The sequence below is a fragment of the Rissa tridactyla genome, chromosome 6 (genome assembly GCF_028500815.1).
Source record: "Rissa tridactyla isolate bRisTri1 chromosome 6, bRisTri1.patW.cur.20221130, whole genome shotgun sequence".
Lineage (NCBI taxonomy): Eukaryota > Metazoa > Chordata > Aves > Charadriiformes > Laridae > Rissa > Rissa tridactyla.
The window spans coordinates 52,520,607-52,539,867 of NC_071471.1; the positions used below are offsets into that span (position 1 = coordinate 52,520,607).

The 19,261-nt window shown below is 41.8% G+C and overlaps 1 protein-coding gene across 1 annotated transcript; it reads right to left on the minus strand.

The window, feature by feature from the left end:
• Positions 1–2,447: 2,447 nt before the first annotated feature.
• Positions 2,448–17,829, minus strand: RBP3 (retinol binding protein 3). The gene is made up of 4 exons (XM_054206071.1): positions 14,782–17,829; positions 6,992–7,182; positions 4,596–4,738; positions 2,448–2,776 (listed from the first exon to the last, which is right to left on the minus strand). Exons 1-4 carry the CDS (start codon positions 17,827–17,829, stop codon positions 2,448–2,450), a joined length of 3,711 nt encoding a protein of 1,236 aa, XP_054062046.1.
• Positions 17,830–19,261: the final 1,432 nt, after the last annotated feature.

The following is a 19,261-nucleotide window of genomic DNA, read 5'->3' on the forward strand; positions in this document are numbered from 1 at the left end:
GAAAGCCAGTCTTTTCAGTGTCTCCAAACAAGATGTTTCCTGTGATCCTACCTTGAGCACAAAAGTACAATCTAACACAATTTATGCTACACCATGTCCAGGTTCTAAGCTCAATGAGATGGGAATAGATATGACACAGCACTTTGTGAAGACAGGAAAAAATAATTTTTTAAGCCTGATAGTTTCTATGCCAATTAGCCAGCAGATGACCTATGAAATAGTAAATATTTTTCAATTAATAAGTTTGTCAAGGTTGCACATTAATTTTCCAGTGAAATCAATCACTTTAGTGAACTAACAGCACTATTGAGTTCAAATGGACTCACCAGAAAATGCATCTTCTTTGTTTCCCCAACTGGATTCCAATTTCTAGACATATTTATCATTTGTAAGTACTTACCATATTCCTAGAGGAAGAAATTATTTGCTATTTGTGCCCATAGGGTGTAGCTTTTGGTCCTTGAATGGACGGCTAAAGTTTTTAAATGTTGGGTTTAACAACTACTATTGTTTGTACATGACAGCACAACTGATTGTGTTTAGGAAAACAAAGCAATATATCTGGATCATTTAGACATTAAAGAGGCTTAAAAGACATTAGAAGAAATACATTAGTGTTGTTTACTCATTCATTGACTACTCCAGTCTCTTCCATATTAAGTATCTTTAATATTCTTCATACATATATCACTTTACACAAAATTCTGTATGAGTTTTAATTCATTTAAGTATTTTCCACAACACTGAGAAGTTCAACAACTAGCTAGCGCATAAAAATCAGAACATGAAAATGACTCAAAAGAGTCCGGGTCAGCGATCGCGCTGAGTGTAGTTGGTAAGACAAACAAGTAGTAAAAAAGATGGAAAATCTATTTGGTTGTTAAAATTATTTTCCTGTAAATACTGGAAGAGATTCTCTGCAGTCAGATGTTTAAACACAATTTATTAAAAAACCACAGCAGTAACTTACAAATGAGCAAACAAACAGCAATGTGTTACTATAGACTCTAACAGACTAAATATGGGAGGACCATTTTCCTAACTTAATTGCCTTACAGCTGGCATTTTGTAGAGATGGGAAATGTTGAGATCTAGATTTGAGTTATATGTATTTCTAAATCATTACAAAGACAGATGGCTAGATAAGACTTGCAAGAAAGACGAGGAATGTCGTGCATTGATTAAGCTCATGTCAATAACTCTATTAGTTGCCCTGGAATACACTATTACTTAATAAGTAGCTTGTTAACAGGGTGTGAAGGATGCTTCTCTGCTTTCTTCTTGTCTTTGGGGCAGGGCAGACAGCAATCTGTTTTTAGCCTTAAGTAAAAACATATGATTCTTTTCCCTGACTCTGTTGATCTGAGCACTAGGTGAAAGAGTCAATGTACTGCCTTTCTCCTGCTCATTCCCCATCTCTCTACCAGATACTAGGAGGGAAGCCGGCATGCACCTAAGAAATACCAGGAGTCTGGGCAACCCTGACAGACTGGGAATGGTTACTTTTGGTACATCTAAATGATGAAATGAAGAAGAGACTAATTTAGCTCTTGCATTTTGGAAAACAGACTCTCCCAGCTACTGTTAATTCTCCTTTAATATGTATAAATAGGAATGTACACAATTTCCAAAGGAGCAGAGGTGCCTTTTCTATCTTTGCGTAAATGCGTTGAGGTGGTTCGCATGGCTTCAATATTGACAGGTGGGATTTTCTATGGGACCAAAGGAAATCTCTGTGATTTGGAGCTAAACACAGGCACTGTAACAACTGTCATTTACATTTGACCACAGGAGAGGAATCCAGAAACCCCAGTGAATTATCCAAGTATCTCAGCCATGCCCAGTTAGGTTTCACAGAATGTGCTAAAAAACTCAGCATGTTGAAAAGGGGGTAACTTCAAGCTGTGTACAGGGAACCAACTACTGACCATAGAGATTGAAATAAAGTTTCCGCACCTTTTTAGGGTTTACATCTGGGGAGGTAGCTTGCTTTCCTTAAGAACATGGTTACTAGAAAACTTACACAAAAAATGGGACTCCATTGTGAAGCCTCCCACAGCTGATAGGAACTCAAATCTACTGCTGCTGCCCAGAACAGCACCATTGTTCATGCTTGTGAATTATTCTGGGTAGAAGAAGGGCCTGCACCTCCTCCTATTGGAACTGGGCTCTTGTGCAGTAAACAACCCATGGTTTACCGAGCTAGACAGATAACAAAAGGAGGAGGGGCACTTGTAGCCTGCTCATGTCCTCACACGCACATATGCACATACGCATGCTGTGAGATTTTTAGAGTCTCAATTTTGCATTAGTTACCTAAATTATGGCTAAATCCTGCTCTGGGTTCTCAAACCCATTATTGGTTCAGCTCCTGAGAGTATAAGTCCCTTGGACTCCTTTGAAAATTACAGACTACCTTTTTTCCAGGGGCACGTTCCCCCACTGGGCTATCTAGAGCTGTGCAGGTGAGCACTGAGCATCTCCTTTGCTTTGATGAGTGCTGTGTCAGCTGGTGTTTCCATGTGGGGAGGCACCCCTTTCCCTTCCCAGGAAGTGCTCTCTGCAGAGATGACTGATCTGGAGGTGGGGATGATGATGTAGAAGTTGGTATCATCTACTTGATGTGTCTGTGGGGAATGGCAGCCACCACTGGTCTGTTCCCCAATGATGAGGGCTCTGCCCAGTCTCTTCATTATGTATACAAACTCTTCGGCAGCCCCAGCCGTCACAGCACTGGTGAGGATTATAAGCCCCTTCTGAGAGCCATACCTCTCCCCTGCCGGAAAGGACAAAAAATGCATCCACTTTCAGAGATTTATTTGCATAATGGAGAAAGAGAAGCCAAGATACAACACACTTCATTCCCTACCTGCTATTAACAACCAAAGAAGTTTGGAAATTTACTTTGTACCTATGATGTTAAAGCACACTTTACACTGTCACCCTATGTGGTGCTCTTGTGCCATCAGTTTCTGGTTATGAGCTCCAGCCAGGAGGCCAGCTTCTGGTTACTACTTCTGGCTCTTCTGTGGCTTTGACTTTTACAGGAGCTCTAGCTCCCATCAAAGGAGTGGGATGGGCAGGTGAGGAAAGCGACATTTTTCACTGCTCCAGCAGGAATACTCAAAGCTCAGCCAGGAGCATGTTCAGTTTCACTCTCATCTCTGCTTTAGGAACACGGCTGTCACAGAGCTTGGCCTGCAAACTATGCAGGCAGCATTTTATGAAATTATAATTATAGCGGTTTCCCACAGTCTTTTTATAGTCTATAAATGGAAGCTGTTGCATGGCCTTTGTTGCAAGCCCTTCAACAAATACTCCTTTATTACTAGGATATGAGCCAAGTTATCTCATTTTCTTACATAAACCAGCTGACAGCAGTAGAAGATTTTTTGCACCTTATTTTCAATATATCTGAACATGCTAGATAATTTTTGAGAGCTTAGTTCCTTTGAAAAGGTGACCAGTGTGTCATAATTATGACCTGATAACTTGAAAACTACTCTAAACTGCTTTAAAAATGTAATTCTTTGAGTAAGTTACAATATGACACAAAATTCTCATACTAAACTGCAAGAGAAGGGACAATAGCATGGTAATTAATTTTCACACCATCTTTGCTCTTCTCATTTTACTATAGACGTAATGTCCATTAGAAGACCCTTTTCACAGCAGATATATATAATACAGGACCAGATCCAGCTCCTTTGAAGTTAATATGAGTCTGCCTGTTCTCTTTGATGGGAACTGGAATGTGTCCATAGTAATCATATCGCTTAGCACAGCCCACCTCTGACTGCCTGGGAAGATAGATGGACCCTGTAGCCTGTGACAAAGTTTAACCATTTCAGTATGCTCCAAGACAATAACTGCAGACACCATTGTGATACCTTTTTTGGTACTATCTTAGCTTTAAAGGGGAAAACAATTTAAACCAATGTTTAAGGCTTCTTAGCACCCTAACTTCACTTTATGAGCACTGAACAGCTCTGTTTCTGCATGTTACCGCATCTTTTCAACTTCCTTGAACAGCAGGGCAGGGTGCGTGGGTGTGTGTGTGTGGGGTGATACATTGCCAAATGCTCCAAACTCACTCAAATGTGCAAAATTTAGTGCTTTTCTTTCTGTCTTGCATTCTCTGGACAAACTGGGCTATTGTAGGTGTTTTAATCTACTGAAATAGTGGATTACACGGGTAGGAAGTGAGAAGCTACATATAAAACTATGTGTGAGTATTGGAAGAGATATTAGTAGAGGTCTAGGCAGCACAGGATTTATTTTTAATTTTGGCAACTTTTAAAAGCAACAAGTCACAACCGCTGCCCACAGTATTCAGCTACACTTTTGGGGACAAGTTTACAAACCTCCGTGCCAAATACATGCCATTCCTAGGAGCAATAAATTGTTATTCACAGATGGCATTGAGGGACATGTCTGAAATGGACATTTTTGTTTTTACATTCTCTGCACAGCTTGAGCTAATCGTGGCAGGTGCTTTCACCAAATGAGTTATGGTTTCTAATGGCTCACTTTAAAATACACAAGGAGAGACATCTGAAATGAAAAACTACTCTAAAAAGAAATAGTCCTTTTACCTTTGAGCTGTGGCTGGGTCCATATTTCCTTTACTGAGTCACTGGGTCTGTCATAAACTTTGTCCAAGAGAATTTGGTGTCCTTCATCCAAGAAGTATGAACATAGGATTGCTACGGAAGTTGTGGAGCCTCCAATATTGTACCTTTTCAAAAATTAAAAATATTTAGGGAACAATTGAAAATCTCCCTTCCAAGTGTTGTTCCTTAACATCAGTACTGAAAGGGGCTTATGGCTACATTTTGATACATTTACATTAATTCTCCCCTATCATCATTTGTACATTTGTCAGAAAAACAAAATCCCGTCTAAGAGTCTTGGACTGTTACTGCTCACAACTGACTTCAAAAGCAAACATAAAACTGAATGGTCTATTTTTTTCTTGATTCAACCCAGCAAAAATTCAGAAAGTAAGCGAAGACTCAATCTGCAGAGAAACATCAGATTCTTGTTATTCTTCTACTCTGAATAACCCATGCTGTTACTGACATAGGCAGCATGAGTAAATACCTAAATCCTAATATATAAATGTAGATCCCAATTTAAGCAACATATGTTTGTAGAACTATGATGTTCTTATTTCCTGCTGCACACAATGAGAATACTTGGTGTTTGTCACCTTGTAAGATCAGGCCATTTCTTTTTGTGCATAAACATTGCATTAGCTGCTTCATTTAGGACTGTCATGTTTGAAAACTTTGGTTGTAGTTTAATTTCATACCAGTCTATGAAGACTGTAAAACAAACAGTATTGATATGTGAAGTACTTCATTACAGACTTCTTGTGTGACATTAGGGAAGCTGTTCAGTTATCAGTGTCTCTTCTCAATGCTGTGAAAGTTAAAAATATGAAGTTCATGAGTGGCACAGCTGTTCCAGGAAGGGGAACTATTAAGGTGAGAGACATTATGCATTATGGTTAATCCCATGCAAAATTGAAATTATCAAAATATGAAGTTCGTGAGTAGCCCATCTGTTCCAGGGAGGGAAACTTGTAAGATGAGAAACATTATTCATTATGGTTAATCCCATGCAAAATTGAAATTATCATCCTTGCCTTAAAACCATAAGATTGGTTTAGGGACAATTTCAAAAGGGAAAATGTTTGGGTTCTCTTTCACACGCCTTCAGAGACCGGGTCTTTTGTGTGCACTCAAAGGGCTGGAAATACATTAAATACAAAAACACCAAAGCAACCCAAGAAAAGAACTGTAATAAGACCATTTGGTAGCTCAGACATGATTTCACCTTTGCTGTTTCATTGCCGCTGGCCCTGATATGAGTTTTAGCTTGGGAGAAAACTGGGGCAAGAAAGAGGAAAGTCACAGTCCTATCTCAAGTCTATTGGAAGATGGTGGTGCCTTTGCTGAACTGAAATTCAGTCATGGGTGTGGCTTTTTGGTTGCTGCCCTCCCTTCTCTGTGCTCTGTGCATAGTGAGATCTCTCTCTCTACTCTCATCTCCATGCTCATCTTTTCCTGCACACGCTGTAAATCCCAGAAGAATATTAAGAAGATTACCAAATATTGAGAGCCCTGTGATGGCAATGGACATAAGTGGTTCTAGCATTAAAAATGAGTTTTCACAAAGACCTTCTTTTCTTTAGTTGATATTTGTAATATTCTAGGCTCACAAACATTAGCACTGAACTAAAACAAGGGAATGACTTACCTAAATATTGTATGGGAAATGCATATTTGTGATATTCATCTGCTTTGATAGCTGGCAACAAACGGATGCCATCTTCTGGCTCCTAAGATTTGGAGCATTGTTGACGCACTGAAGTGTCCAACAGAATCCTAAGTCGAGAGCAGGCATATGATGCTACAGCTTGCTGCAGCATGGTCTAGGACTGCTACAGTACCTTTGAGGCAACACTACCTTTAAGGCACCTTTGTGCTCTGAGCACAAGGGTCATTCTATACAGGGCTGATTGCCCAGGAAAATCTATCACTGCAGATATGGCAAACTTGATGTTGTAACACAGCCTTATGCATGGTCTGTTTTTTTTGACTGTTCAATCACTTGCCCACTGCCTGCATTAAAAGATTTAATTAAGCCATATATATTTATATAATTAATACAAGGCACACGCAGAGTTAGATTAGAAAGAAATCAGAGAAAGAAAACAGATGTGATATCCTTCCTGCAGGATTGCGTTCTGCAACATACTCCCTAAATTTGCCTATTTAGTTCTAAACATCTTAAGTGACGGTAAAATTTATCTTGAGATATACTTCCAGACTGTTATTGTTTTCCTTGGCTGTTTTCCTTTTCTCATTTAATCCCAGCAATGTTAGCATGTAAACAGGACAGTAAGCCATGTAAAGCTAATTCACTGTTACAAGTAAAATGCCGTTTTGAAAGAGCTTTGGTTATTTGCCATTCAAAGGTTTACCTCATGTCTATGATTAATGCATCCGTGTGAACAATTTTCTTCCAAACATGCTCTACCAGTAGGTCGGACACCTGGGTTAGAAGTTCATAGTCTCCAAACATATCGAATCTCAGATAGCCGACGTTGTTTTCAAATACATTTGTGTGGAATGAAAATTTAATCAGATCTTCAAATACTTCTGGGGAAGGGATCTGAAAGAGTTTGGAAAAACAAAGCAAATAATTTGCTGGCACTGATAGCTTGGCACAAGATTCAAAAAGAATTATGTGGGTCAAGTTTAGTCCAGGTGGAACACACATGAGGAATGTAACCACGTTTGAAGAACACAATGAATGATATTAAGCTTTTTACATATTAATGCAAATTATTGCATATTAATGCAAAGGTTAGCACTGGCTGCTGCACTGCTTGCCCAGTAAAGGGTGCGTCAATAGCATGCCCAGATTCTGGATCAGGCACCTATTTGTCAGGGCTCAGTTTATTTTTCAAAAATACAGGAATTTCCTGAGACAAAAGAGGCTGAGCAGACTACAAGGACCATCCCCCAGCCTGCAACATAGGCCACTATTCTGGGCCTGCCACCCAAGCCCCCCTGGGGTTTTTTTAAGTAGCTCTTTCTAAATAAGGCACTCGGGACTTTTATAATCTCTTGATTGGCCTCAGCTGACAAACAGCTGCTGGCTACAGGTGAGGTTGGCCCCAGCCTCTTTTAATGAGCTAGTCCCTGTGACAGTGAGGACCTGATGTGTTGGGCATGTGCTAGGATATTCATGAGGTAGATGTGTTAAATCTCTTATATGGTGTCCACGTGCCTGCGGTCTCACGTGTTAGGCTGTGATTAATTTCATTTTGTTTAGCTTATGTTATTAAAGAGCAGGCTTTTTTTTTAAATAGCAATGTGTAGCCAACTAATAAAGTTATTCTAATAACCCCTACATGCATTGGAGACACAGCCTGTTCCTATTGCCAAACTTATGTTTTGCATGCATGTGTCTGAAAATGGAAGACTTTCCTTCAGCTTAAGGAGGTAAAGCTTTGGGATACATATGACTTATGTGACCTTCACCAATTTGGCCTCTTCTCCTCAGTGTTGCTGTGAAAATGATTTTATACTTGCTTTTTAATCAGTTGCCCTCTGCCATAGCTCAGCCCCAGACGATCCATACTTTTACACCCAGAAGAACAAGGAGTCAGCAGTGAGCCATGTGCTAAAAGGTGCTCTCCCGACCTGCAACATGCTGCAGAATTTGGGAGGAATTTGGGCGTTCTGCAATGGTAGAGGAGTCAGGCAATCTCCTGCCCTACATGTAGTGTTCTGGCCTGCGCTTGTGCTGCACCAAAACCAGGTCTGCCACAGCAGAAAGAGGGTGTCACTGCAGCCATATTTGACACAGTTGAAGCACTTTACCTTTACCTGGGGGAAAACTACCCACCATATCACACTTCTGGCTGCCCTAGGCTTCTTCAGCATTCAGTGCCTTCCGTATGCCAAAATTGCCAAAATTTCAAACATTAATTTAAAAGCCCTGTTGGCCAGTAGTTGTTGATCTGATTGTAAAATCAAACTCTACTGAGTCCTTTTCTGTACCCTTCTTTCTCACTGTACCTTGCAAAAATATCCATTGTATCTGGACAGCAAACATCAGTCCAGCACTACTGAGTTTGTCATTTCCAATCCACTTCTCAGTGACAGCAATGCTACTTGATCTGCCCACCGTACTTTGATTAACAAATCACAGTTTTGAAGAATATATCCAGCATGCATTGCATTGTTCTGACAGAGCTTATATCTAGTTCAGAACTACTGGTCCCCCCAGGAGGAAAAAATCATCACTCATTGTTAACATCTACGAATAAAATTGATGTGTTGCTCTCAGCCACTTACTAATGATATTTTAATTGAACACACAGATTTCTTAGCTCTCCAACAATAGTTGGCAGATGCATACCCATAAGTATGTTCATTAAGAATAACCTCTCTGTCTATGTCTGGTAAATTTTTTTTCTACATGTTCTTTTACTGTGCTGCATCACATCTCAGTTCACTGAGGACTTCAGTACTTGCTAGCGGTGTCGCTAACTCTTGGAAATTCATTACAGGTTTCAAGGTGGGCAGGTTGTTCTTAAAGCCTCAGGTCTCATGGGGTAAAACGAATATGCAAGGATCTCAAAGGAACTCTTCCACTTCATGGCTGCAGGAAAAGGTATGAAAATATATCTATTCTAAAGGCTCTGAGACCAGAAGTCAGATGAAAAGCACTCAGAATGTAATTCTGGGGGTGTGGAAAGCCTCTTAGTTTTAAGCAAAGGAGGGGAGGAGGCTGGCACTGACTGTGAAGTTACTGTCCTGGAAAACTGCAGGTTCATGACACTGGCACGCAGGCGGTTTGTGCTGGTACCTAAGGAGGTGAGTCTAGCTTCAGAGAGCAGCGCACTCTCCTTTGGAAGGCAGGGGTCTGTCTGCAGGCCAAGGACAAGCTGGGACAGGATGCAGCTGAAAGTAAGATCCTGCAGTTCAGTCAGGCAATGTTTACATACAAAGGACTTGATGTTAAATATAAACCCTCAGGTGCCTTAGTAAGAACACTATAAGCAATGTGGCTAGACTAAAGGACCTCCAAGCTAACACCACTTAAGCCAAGGAAGAATTGTTTTTCATTAACTATATACGGTCTCCAGCCCTATTTTGCAGTCTCCTTCCACAAGTAAGTGGGATAGCTGGAACAAGTGATGTGACACAAAATAGGACCTAGAATGCTGCCCTGGGACACATGCATGGAGTTTCATCCCTGGTTCTGCTACTGACACATACCCAACCATGGACAAACTACTTTTTCAACTGTGCCTCTCTTCCCTCTTTTATCCCCTTTCACTTGTCCCCCAAATTGTTTTGTCTATTTAGATGGAAACAGTATTTTCATAGCTAATTTTGTGCTGACCATTGTAACATAACTCTGATTTCCACTCAGGCTGCTAGTGCTGTCAGCTTCCAGCTGTTAAAATATTATCAGCCAACACCTTTGTGCCATTGAAAATCCTGAAACTGATTTAAGAACCATGAATTCTTGGGGGCTGTGTGGCAGGTTTGCACCTTTCTTTCTTAGAACAACATTTGGGTTCCTTGTGTACCCTCACAGGCTGGAATGGAACTGTCCATCCTAGTAGGTTCCCCCAGCTCAAGGACTGCGCAGGATCAGCTATATCCCTGACAGCCGACTCCCATGCTCTTAAAAACACCCATTTAACTGGGTGATTTCCAGGCAATCCAGTCTAGCACGTCACTAGCCTTACTATTTCAAAGATGTTTTTAATATCTAGTATAAACAGTCTTAGTTCACTACTTTCTACAGTTTAAGTGCATTACTTCTTGGCCTATTTACCATGGACAAGGGAACAGCTTATTCTCTTCATATTTGAAACAGCCTCTTATGTATCTGAAGACTGTTTTCATGTCTCCTCTCAGTTTTCTTCTCTCTGGAATAAACAACTCAAATCTTTGAAACTTTTTCAAAATTACTCTTATTCAGTCTTCTCTTTACCCCTGTTCCTCTTTTTCTGCTGTCTCCCCTCTTGAGCCACACCTTTCCAGAGAAGCATCACCCAAGACTGCATATAGTATGCTCTACCTGAATTTTTTTAGAGTTGAATGTAGCAGAAGACTGCACATCTTATTGATTATATTCCTCCTTACCCATTCCAGTTTGATGATTATTTTTTACTGCAACAACTTGACTATACTGACTTGTGTTCAACTCTGAAGAACCCATATACCTTTTTATAGGACTCCGCCTAAACAAGCTGTTTTTCTCCCAGAGTTGTGCAGTCAATGACTACCACCTTAGAAACTGTGTAAGAACCCTGCATATGTTCCTATTTAATCTCATCCTGATTTTCACAGATCGTTTCTCCAGTTTTTCCAGAACTACTGTACCTTTGAATTCTAATCCTGTCCCCCCTTGCACCAAGACAGCTAGGAGGGGGGTGTTACCAGAAGCAAACGCCGAAAACCCTCTGTGACTGTGAAAGGATTAAAAGAGGTTATTTTAAGGCTCTCAGTCCCCATTGAGGGAGTGCAGGGCAGAGTGAGAAGCTGTACTTTCGCCTCGCAAAGCGCAACACTGCGCAGTGGTGTGTAAGCCCACTCTGACAATACACAGCTTGTAACATACTGGTTGCAAGCCAGTGAGCAGTTATTTTCTAGTCAACACTCTGGAATATTACATTTGAAAGCAAAATTTGAAAACACAATTTCTGGCTAAAATTTGTTTTTCATCCAAAACCCACTGAAATTCTCTAAAACTAATGGCCAAATCTACTGTAACATTAATGCCAATGGGAAAAAATGAGCACAAACGAATCTCTGGTGGGATTTTAACTGCACATATAGCTGCACTGAGCTTGAGTATCAAGATCAGAAGATGAAAGGTAGTAGAAAAAGAACAAAAGTGATTAACAAAGTGTCATAGTCTTTTCTGCACCAAATACAAGAAGCAAGCATGAATTGCAAAAGGTAAAGAGTCAATGAGTGTTAAACACAAGACATCTTTTTGGCTTGCGCAAATTTGTATAATTCCACAGACTTTACCGTGTTTATGTTGATATAATACCAGCATTGTATGGGCCCACATTTTTTTCCACCTATTGGCAAGAGATGTAGCAATTTGATTATCTACCTTGACACTTTGAGGTTGAGCGTTTTGATTTCACTCATTAATGAAGGGACATCAGAAAACTATACTCCTTTCTGGTGAAACATCTGTAACTATTGCCTCCTTCAGCAAGTACAATATTCTGCTATAGATACATATTATTTATCTGTGAAAAGGAGGACTTCAATTGCAGGAACAATTTCTCTTTTAAAGGATTCCTTTTTGTCTTTTACTCTGATCATCATTTTCAGCTGTTTATCTAAAACATTAACACAAAAATACTCCTAGGTGTGAAGACTGCATTAAAATTATTTGGGCATTATCAAGGGGCGAAAAGAGTGACTCAGGGGCAATCTTGTCACTTAAAATTGATGTAAAACATTTGCCAAAATCAGGCAGCAGTTCTTCCATAGGTAGCCTTCAATACTCACATATTCACGAACACAAATATTTTGGTGTGGAAGGGAAGGTATGACTGGACAGAGAGAGAGGTAAATGGAAGAATAAGAAGTAGGTATTATTGAACTGCACATCAGCAAGTTTACAGAGCTCTGCCTTATAAGCAAAATGCTATTTTCTGAATCACAAACAATATATATAATATTTGCCTCTGGGAAGTCTGACTTTGGAAAGCGGTATTTATACAGCAGACAACTCCGGCTAGCATTGACCTTGCTGCTGTCACAGAGGAGACGTATTCACTACCCTGTATTATGCTTCAGCAGCTATTCTAGTGTAGCAGATGCAAAGGTCTACATGCATTTCACTTGTCTGTCTCCTATGTCCCATCCCATCCTTCCTGCAGTTATTCATCATCACTTTCATTTAATTGTGTTGGATCTGCTTCACTGTCAAGGTCGTTATCAAGAAAATCCCACTTTCAAGGGAAAGTATGGCTGTGAAGGTAGGTAGCACAAGAGAAAAACTGGCTTTTAGGTTTTTGAGGAATAAATGTGATAAAGATTAAAAGAGCCACTATGTCCATGTATAGGACTGTCAAAAAAAAATAATTTACAAATGCAATTACTGCCATCATGCAAGCTTCACTGTAATCTTAAGGCATTTGCCCTCTGGGGTATTGGTATGGGATATTCCTGAAATTTTCCACAGAAAGCATCCCTCTTGGCCCTGCAAAAACAAGGCTGGAAATGAAGGTACTCTTGCTGCCCAGTGCTCTGTCGAATAGGTGAATTTTCTTTCACCTCTATCACAAGGAAAATCCTCTACTTCTATGTGTCTTCATTCACTCACCCTCTTTCACCTTAAAATGTCTTAACACCGCTCTCTTGTTTCTCTGCCTCCCAGTTTCCTCAAGCACTATGAGGGAATGCATACACCTTTGGAAATAATTTTAGCCTCATAAGAGATCCATGCTTTTCCTCTGCTATTTATACAATATCTCCCCTTGAAGAAAGCTCACATTTGTCCTGATTTTCATCCACACTGATGTGATTTCCTTCTTATGGAAGGAAATCCATATGGATTCTTATGGATAAATCCCTGACCTCTTCCAGTCAATTTGCTTGACAAAGAACTGAGGTAAACAGAGGCATTAATTAGTATAACGGCATTTCCTCACTCTATCAGGATCAGAATTTCATGTCATGTGACAAAGAAGATATTTGTCCTGTACATCCTGTTCTCAACATTAAAGGTCTGAATAAAGTAAGTAAGGTTTGAACAAGTAAAAATAGCCAACAATATCCATTAACAGCCTTCAGTGAAAACACTGACTAATTTGCAAGATGGGTCCACTTTGCAGAATGGGGAGAAATTTTCATGCATCACTACTGATATATTGCTAATAATTTCACAGGGAGCTCTGTCAAAAAGACCTTTAGAGTGAAGCTTTCTACGGCCAACAAATGTAGGAGGGGAAGAGAGTGACAGAATAGAAAAATCCTTTAATTAATTATTTCCATTTCCATTTAAGCTCAGAGGCAAGAATGGGGCCAGCATTTCTTGGTTAACAAACTTGAAAAAAATGTCCTCCCTGGCAATGCTTAGACTTTGTCCTTGACCTTAGTGTTGGAGATAATACCACAAAGGTCATGCCCACTTTAAATCATGCATGCCAAAAACTTCAGAGGGTGGAAGCCCACAGATTTCCTCCCCCAGGAAACATTTAATAGTTACCTGACACTTGGTATACCCTGGTTCATTGCAAAGACAAATATATTCTCTTCAAAAAGTAATTTTATGAGTCCCTGGAGAAAAGACGTCTCTGATAGCCATGCTAGAGCAGTAGCCAGAAGGGAGCTAACTCCATCCAAGACAGGGATCAGGTTATCCTAACCCTCCCTTTAATTTGAGGATGGAATTTTAACAAGTGCTCCTGGGAGCTCCGTCCAACACAACAATGAACAAGAAAGATTGCCAAGGCAGACCAGTGTATAAATACCCAGGCTCAGAACAAAGCACAGACTGTTATGCAAACCACACAGCAAGGGCAAAAGTAGATTATTAAAAATCAGTTTCTCCCTGGGGTCACCTAACTTCCACCAGATACTTCTTCCAAAGTATTTCTAGGTCACTGGGAAATTGTCTGATGCTGAGCATGAGATACAATCAGAACAACCTTCCACTGTCACTAGCAAAGGAGTTGCTCATTATTCTGGTGTAATAGAAGTCAGGTACAGCAATTTTATATAGAAAAATCCATTAAAGAGTATGTGGCTGCATGTTTTGTGGGTGTATGCATTTACTCTGCTCCAACCAAATTTTTCTTAAATTACAAACTTGGTTTGTAACCAGTGGGTTTCGGCATTAATTTATTATGCTTGAAAGGGCATAGCACTAAAAGAGAGGGGATCACAGAGACAATGAGGTATCTTTCCTCTCACCGTGAAGCCGTGCATATTTGCTTGTGTGAGATGGCAACTGAAAGAGATTCAAAGCCTGAGGGTTCTTCCCAAGTTGCATGCATCCAGAACTACCATCTAGTACCACAAGCTACTACCCTGACTTGCCTTAGTGTCAGAGAGCCCTCAGCCTCCAAAACCCACTCAGGCACTGGCTTCTCTTCTGGGTACAGGTAAATCCTGGTGGGTTTGTCATATGGGCTAGAAACAAGATAAGATACCCGACTCAGTGCTCCCATTCTAGCTGGCATCAGTATAACTGGGTACAAGTCAACTGTACCTGTTTTGGCATGATCCCTGGGATGTTGTCCTTGGCATGTTCAGGGATGTAGAGTAATTTCAGGTGCTCATCATCAGAAAGAGCTTGCAAGTTTGCTGTCACCTTCCTGGCCAGCTCCTCTTCTGTATTAATCCTTTTATAACCACCTTTGTTGATGTTCTGTGTGAGGTTGGATGCTATAACAGTCCCAATGTCCACAAAGGCATAATTATCTGCCACAAGCTTGCCTACAGTTTGCAGTGTCTGTGGCACCTGAGCACGCAGGTTGGCAATGTGCTGAGCTACAGCCATGGCTTCACTGGCCTGGATGGTGATGTGTGGCTCCACCCCAGACACACTCCATACTTTGCCAGTGACCGGGCTGAGCACCACTTGGCTAGGGATGGAGGCATATAAGGAACTGTTACCAATACGATAAATACCCACTGAGAGGGAACCACCTACTGTTGGCTCACCAATAACTGTAGCCCGGTGTAGATCCTTCATAGAACGAGTGAAAGCTTCAGCTGCTGAGCCACTCATATGGCTTGTTAGGATGTAGATGTCCTTAAGGGAGCCGTATCTCTTGCCGGTGACTTGGGGGAGAGTCCACACCTCTGTGCTGCGGGAGGTACTACGATCGAAGACAGTGTAGAGGTGTTGCCGAGGCTCCGGTTCAAAGAAGTAAGAACAAAGTATTGGGATAGCAGTGGAGTAGCCACCTGTGTTGTACCTCATGTCAATAATCATGGCATCTGTGTCCACCAGCTTGTTCCATACCATCTGTATCAGCTGGGGTCCAATGGCCTTCACTGTTTCTGCCTCAGCCATCATATCAAAGCGAAGGTAGCCCAGATTGCCTGGCAATACCTCAATTTTGAAGAGTGCCTCAATGATGTAGCTCAGCTCCTCAGGGCTGGGAATCATGTTGGGAATCTGTTCTTCTGGTGTTGGTTCCACATGGCTGTGGAAGACATGAAGCCGATGGTCCCCCGAGGCCTCCTGCAAGTCACTGGTAAGCTGGGAAGCCAATGTCTCAAAGTCTACAGCTGATCGATAGCCTCCTTGGGCCCGTTTGGTGCTGAGCATAGCACTGGCCTTACCAGCCACTTCTGGGATGGCATAGTGAGCCTCTAGGAGTTGCCCAGTACCTTCCAAAAGTACTCCCATGTTCTTGTGAAAAGCTAGCACCTCTGCAGCCTTCTCCAGTGCATCCTCAGCCAAGACTATGGCATCAGGCACAACTCCCCCACCCATCCAGCTTTCCCCATGGTTGTCTATGAAGGTGATAACAGGAACTGTGATAGTTAGGCCACGGGTTATTCCCTGCTCAGGCTGCAGCAGAGGGAAAGTACGGGTGTGTGAGAGGCTTCCTGCTGTGATCTCACCAATCAGTGTGGCACGACCCAGGGACTGCATGAGGTAAGCAAACTCCTCAGCAGCTGTAGCAGTGTGGTGGCTGGTGAGCAAGTAGATACCACGCTGAGCCCCATAGGGCTGGCCCAGCAGTTCTACCTGGCTGTTGTGCTCCTGCGTGTGGTTGGTGCGCCTGTCATATGTTGTGAAAAGATGGACAGGGCCAGCAGCAGGATCTTGGAAATAGGAGAGTAGCAGAGGCACAGCGGAGGAGGAAGGGCCACCAGGGTTGTAACGTAGGTCCATGATCAAGTTCTCTGTATTTTGGAGGGGCTCCCACACTTTGTGGACAATGTAAGGTCCCAGCTTAGCAAGCACAGAGGCATCTGCAAACTCATCAAAGCGCATGTAGCCAACATTGCCTGGCAACACTGACACCTTGAAGACAGTATCCACCAGGGCATGCAGCAGTTGCTCATTGTCAGGTAAGTTAGCTGCCACTGCAATTGGCTTCTCAGCAGCAGGGGCAGCAGCTTCGCCTGGCATCATGACTCGGACCAACAGTCGGGGGTCTTCAGATAAGGTCTGCATTTCAGCATTGAGCTTAGAGGCTAGGTCCTCTGCTGACTGCACAGAAGAGAAGTCAGAGGCTATGAGGTGCCGCAGCAGTGCTGGTACTCGCTCCACTAAGCTGTAGTAGTCCTTTAATATGTTTATGAGGTGGCTTAGGGTGCCAGGCACTGCTCTGCGCATTGCCAGGATGTCCAGGGATTTCTGCAAGGCTTGCTCTGCCTCAGTAGCCACACATGGCATCACCCCACTCACCTCCCAGCTCTGTCCACCCCCACTCAAGGGGCTCACAGATCGTGACACGGGAACCATCATATAGAAATTGGAGGGGCCAATACGCAGCTTCTGGATGTCCAGTGAGCCCCCAGCTGTCTTCTCCCCAACAGTGATAGCCCTGTTCATGTGCTTGAGGATGTAAGCCACATCTTCAGCCACTCCTGTGGTGTGGCGGCTGATCAAAACAATGACATCCTTGTCTTTGCCGTACCTCTCTCCCAACACCTTTGGCAGTGTCCATATCTCTGTGGTGGTATTGGAGGGTCGATTGTATACGGTCTCAACATGCAGCATCTTGTCTGCTTCATGCAAGTATGAGATGATGAAGGGGAGTCCAGAAATCTGTCCCCCAGTGCTGTGACGAAGATCTATCACCAGGGCAGATGTCTCTATCAGTGTCTTCCAAACCTTGTCCACCAGAAAGGCTCCAACTTTCTGCACAGCTTCCTGTCCTATGATATAATCAATCCTCAGGTAGCCAACATTGCCCTCCAGCTTGTCATACATGACCACATGCTCAATAAGACTCAGGAGCTGTTCACGAGTGGGGGAAGCCCCAGCTTCTTGTTTGGGAGCTGCATGCAGTGATGGTTCATAGGAAATCACCAGTCTTGGGTCATTCAGAGCACCCTGCACTCCAGCTGTCAAGACACTGGCCAGCATTTTTGGATCTGAGATGTCCAGGATCTCCCCACTCTTGATTGCTTGTTCAATGGCTTCTTGCATTCCCACTAGGTTTTCAGGATAGCAGTAGTTATCCAGAAGGACTTTAGCCATGTCCAGCACCAGAGTTGGCTGAAAGATTTCCTCAGCAGGTATGCTGCACATGATCAGCGCTGAAAACAGGAAGAAACGTGTCCTCATCATTTTGGTTTTGTACGGAATAGAAAAGAAGGAAAGAAGTCAGAAGCTCTTATCTATTAAGATGAATGTAGCTCTCCGATGACTCTCTGTGAACCACACTGAAATCCCTGTGTTGAATCCAGGTGCACTGAACAGATAAAAATCTTTTATCTGCATTAAACCTTTAATCTCATTAAAATGGAGTGCATCATCCAAAGTGCACCAATAGATGAAGTTCAGCTCCTTACTACTTTACAGCCCTCTTATGAAACAGCAATAAACTTCAATCATCAAGGAAGATCTTTCTGGCAGTTAATTGTTTCCAAACGGTGAGGTATTGTCTGTTATAAACTGTTCCTGGTTTATCCGGACAGTGGATTGCTTAAATGCAAAACTTTGATTTAAACCCCAATTAGAAAAGCAGTCATCCAGTCTTTTACAATTATTTATGAAAAGCTTATACCAGGAGATTCTGCAGTGACTTACTTCTATCAATATTTAATATTTTTTCCAAAGTTGTTGACAATACATTGTCTTTGGTGTTTTTCAGCCTGAGCTGCAAAGGACTATTCTTATATTCTATGACTAAGGGCTCCAAACAAGGAACTCCAGACATTTAGAACAGCTCATAAAATCCAAGGCAATGACAGCCTGTTAATTTCTGTGCTGAGAATTGCAGCATTTTAAACAGGACTTTGAAATACATTTGCCTCAACATAATGCAGCTAAATCTGAGGTGACTTTAATCTTCATAATTTGCACTCAATTAGGATTTACTTGTAATACCATTGGGTAACATATGGTCATGTCTGATGACAGCTCCCAGCCAATAGACTTTAGGCTCAACATACCAAAATAGAACGTTGGGGGTTGTTTTCTTCTGCTCACAATGTATTTGAAACCCTATTGTATAAAGAGTTTCAAAGAGGATCAGAATATGTGGGATGCTGCTGCAGGCTGTACCCGTGTGAGCTGTCAACATTCGGAGCTCCAGTATGACATGCCAAAGACATACAAGAACAGATTCTTGGCTTTAAGTCTGAAATGAGTTGCTACCCCAGCCATTCTGCTTGCCGGAGGTAGTTGCAAGAATAGACATGGGAATCTGGGAAAAGCATGTTTTTGTATTGCTCTCAAAATGTCACTTGTTGCTACATATGAATACATGTGGAGGGAAGAGTCTAAAGATGGTCTACCCTGGCTGGGTGCACTCTGTTTGTGTCACGTGTGAGTGTCATGAGTGAAGCCTGCCACCCACATGAACAAAGTTTAGTGCAGTCCTCTTTCTGGGTCATTCAGTTCTAGTATATTACTAGAATATTACAAGGATTATTATAGTATATTACAAAGAATATTACCAGTATACTACAAGGAGTTTTGTGAAGTTTATTCCTTTAACATGTCTATATAGGAATATAGGAATAGCCTCATCTATATATGCAGGTACAATTTCATC

Coding starts and splice junctions, on each gene's coding strand:
- RBP3 (XM_054206071.1), bottom strand. CDS start 17,829: ATGATGAGGACACGTTTCTTCCTGTTTTCAGCGCTGATCATGTGCAGC. Junction 4,739..6,991: donor GCATTAATCATAGACATGAG/GTAAACCTTTGA, acceptor ATTTTTGAAAAG/GTACAATATTGGAGGCTCCA. Junction 2,777..4,595: donor GACCCAGCCACAGCTCAAAG/GTAAAAGGACTA, acceptor CCTTTCCGGCAG/GGGAGAGGTATGGCTCTCAG.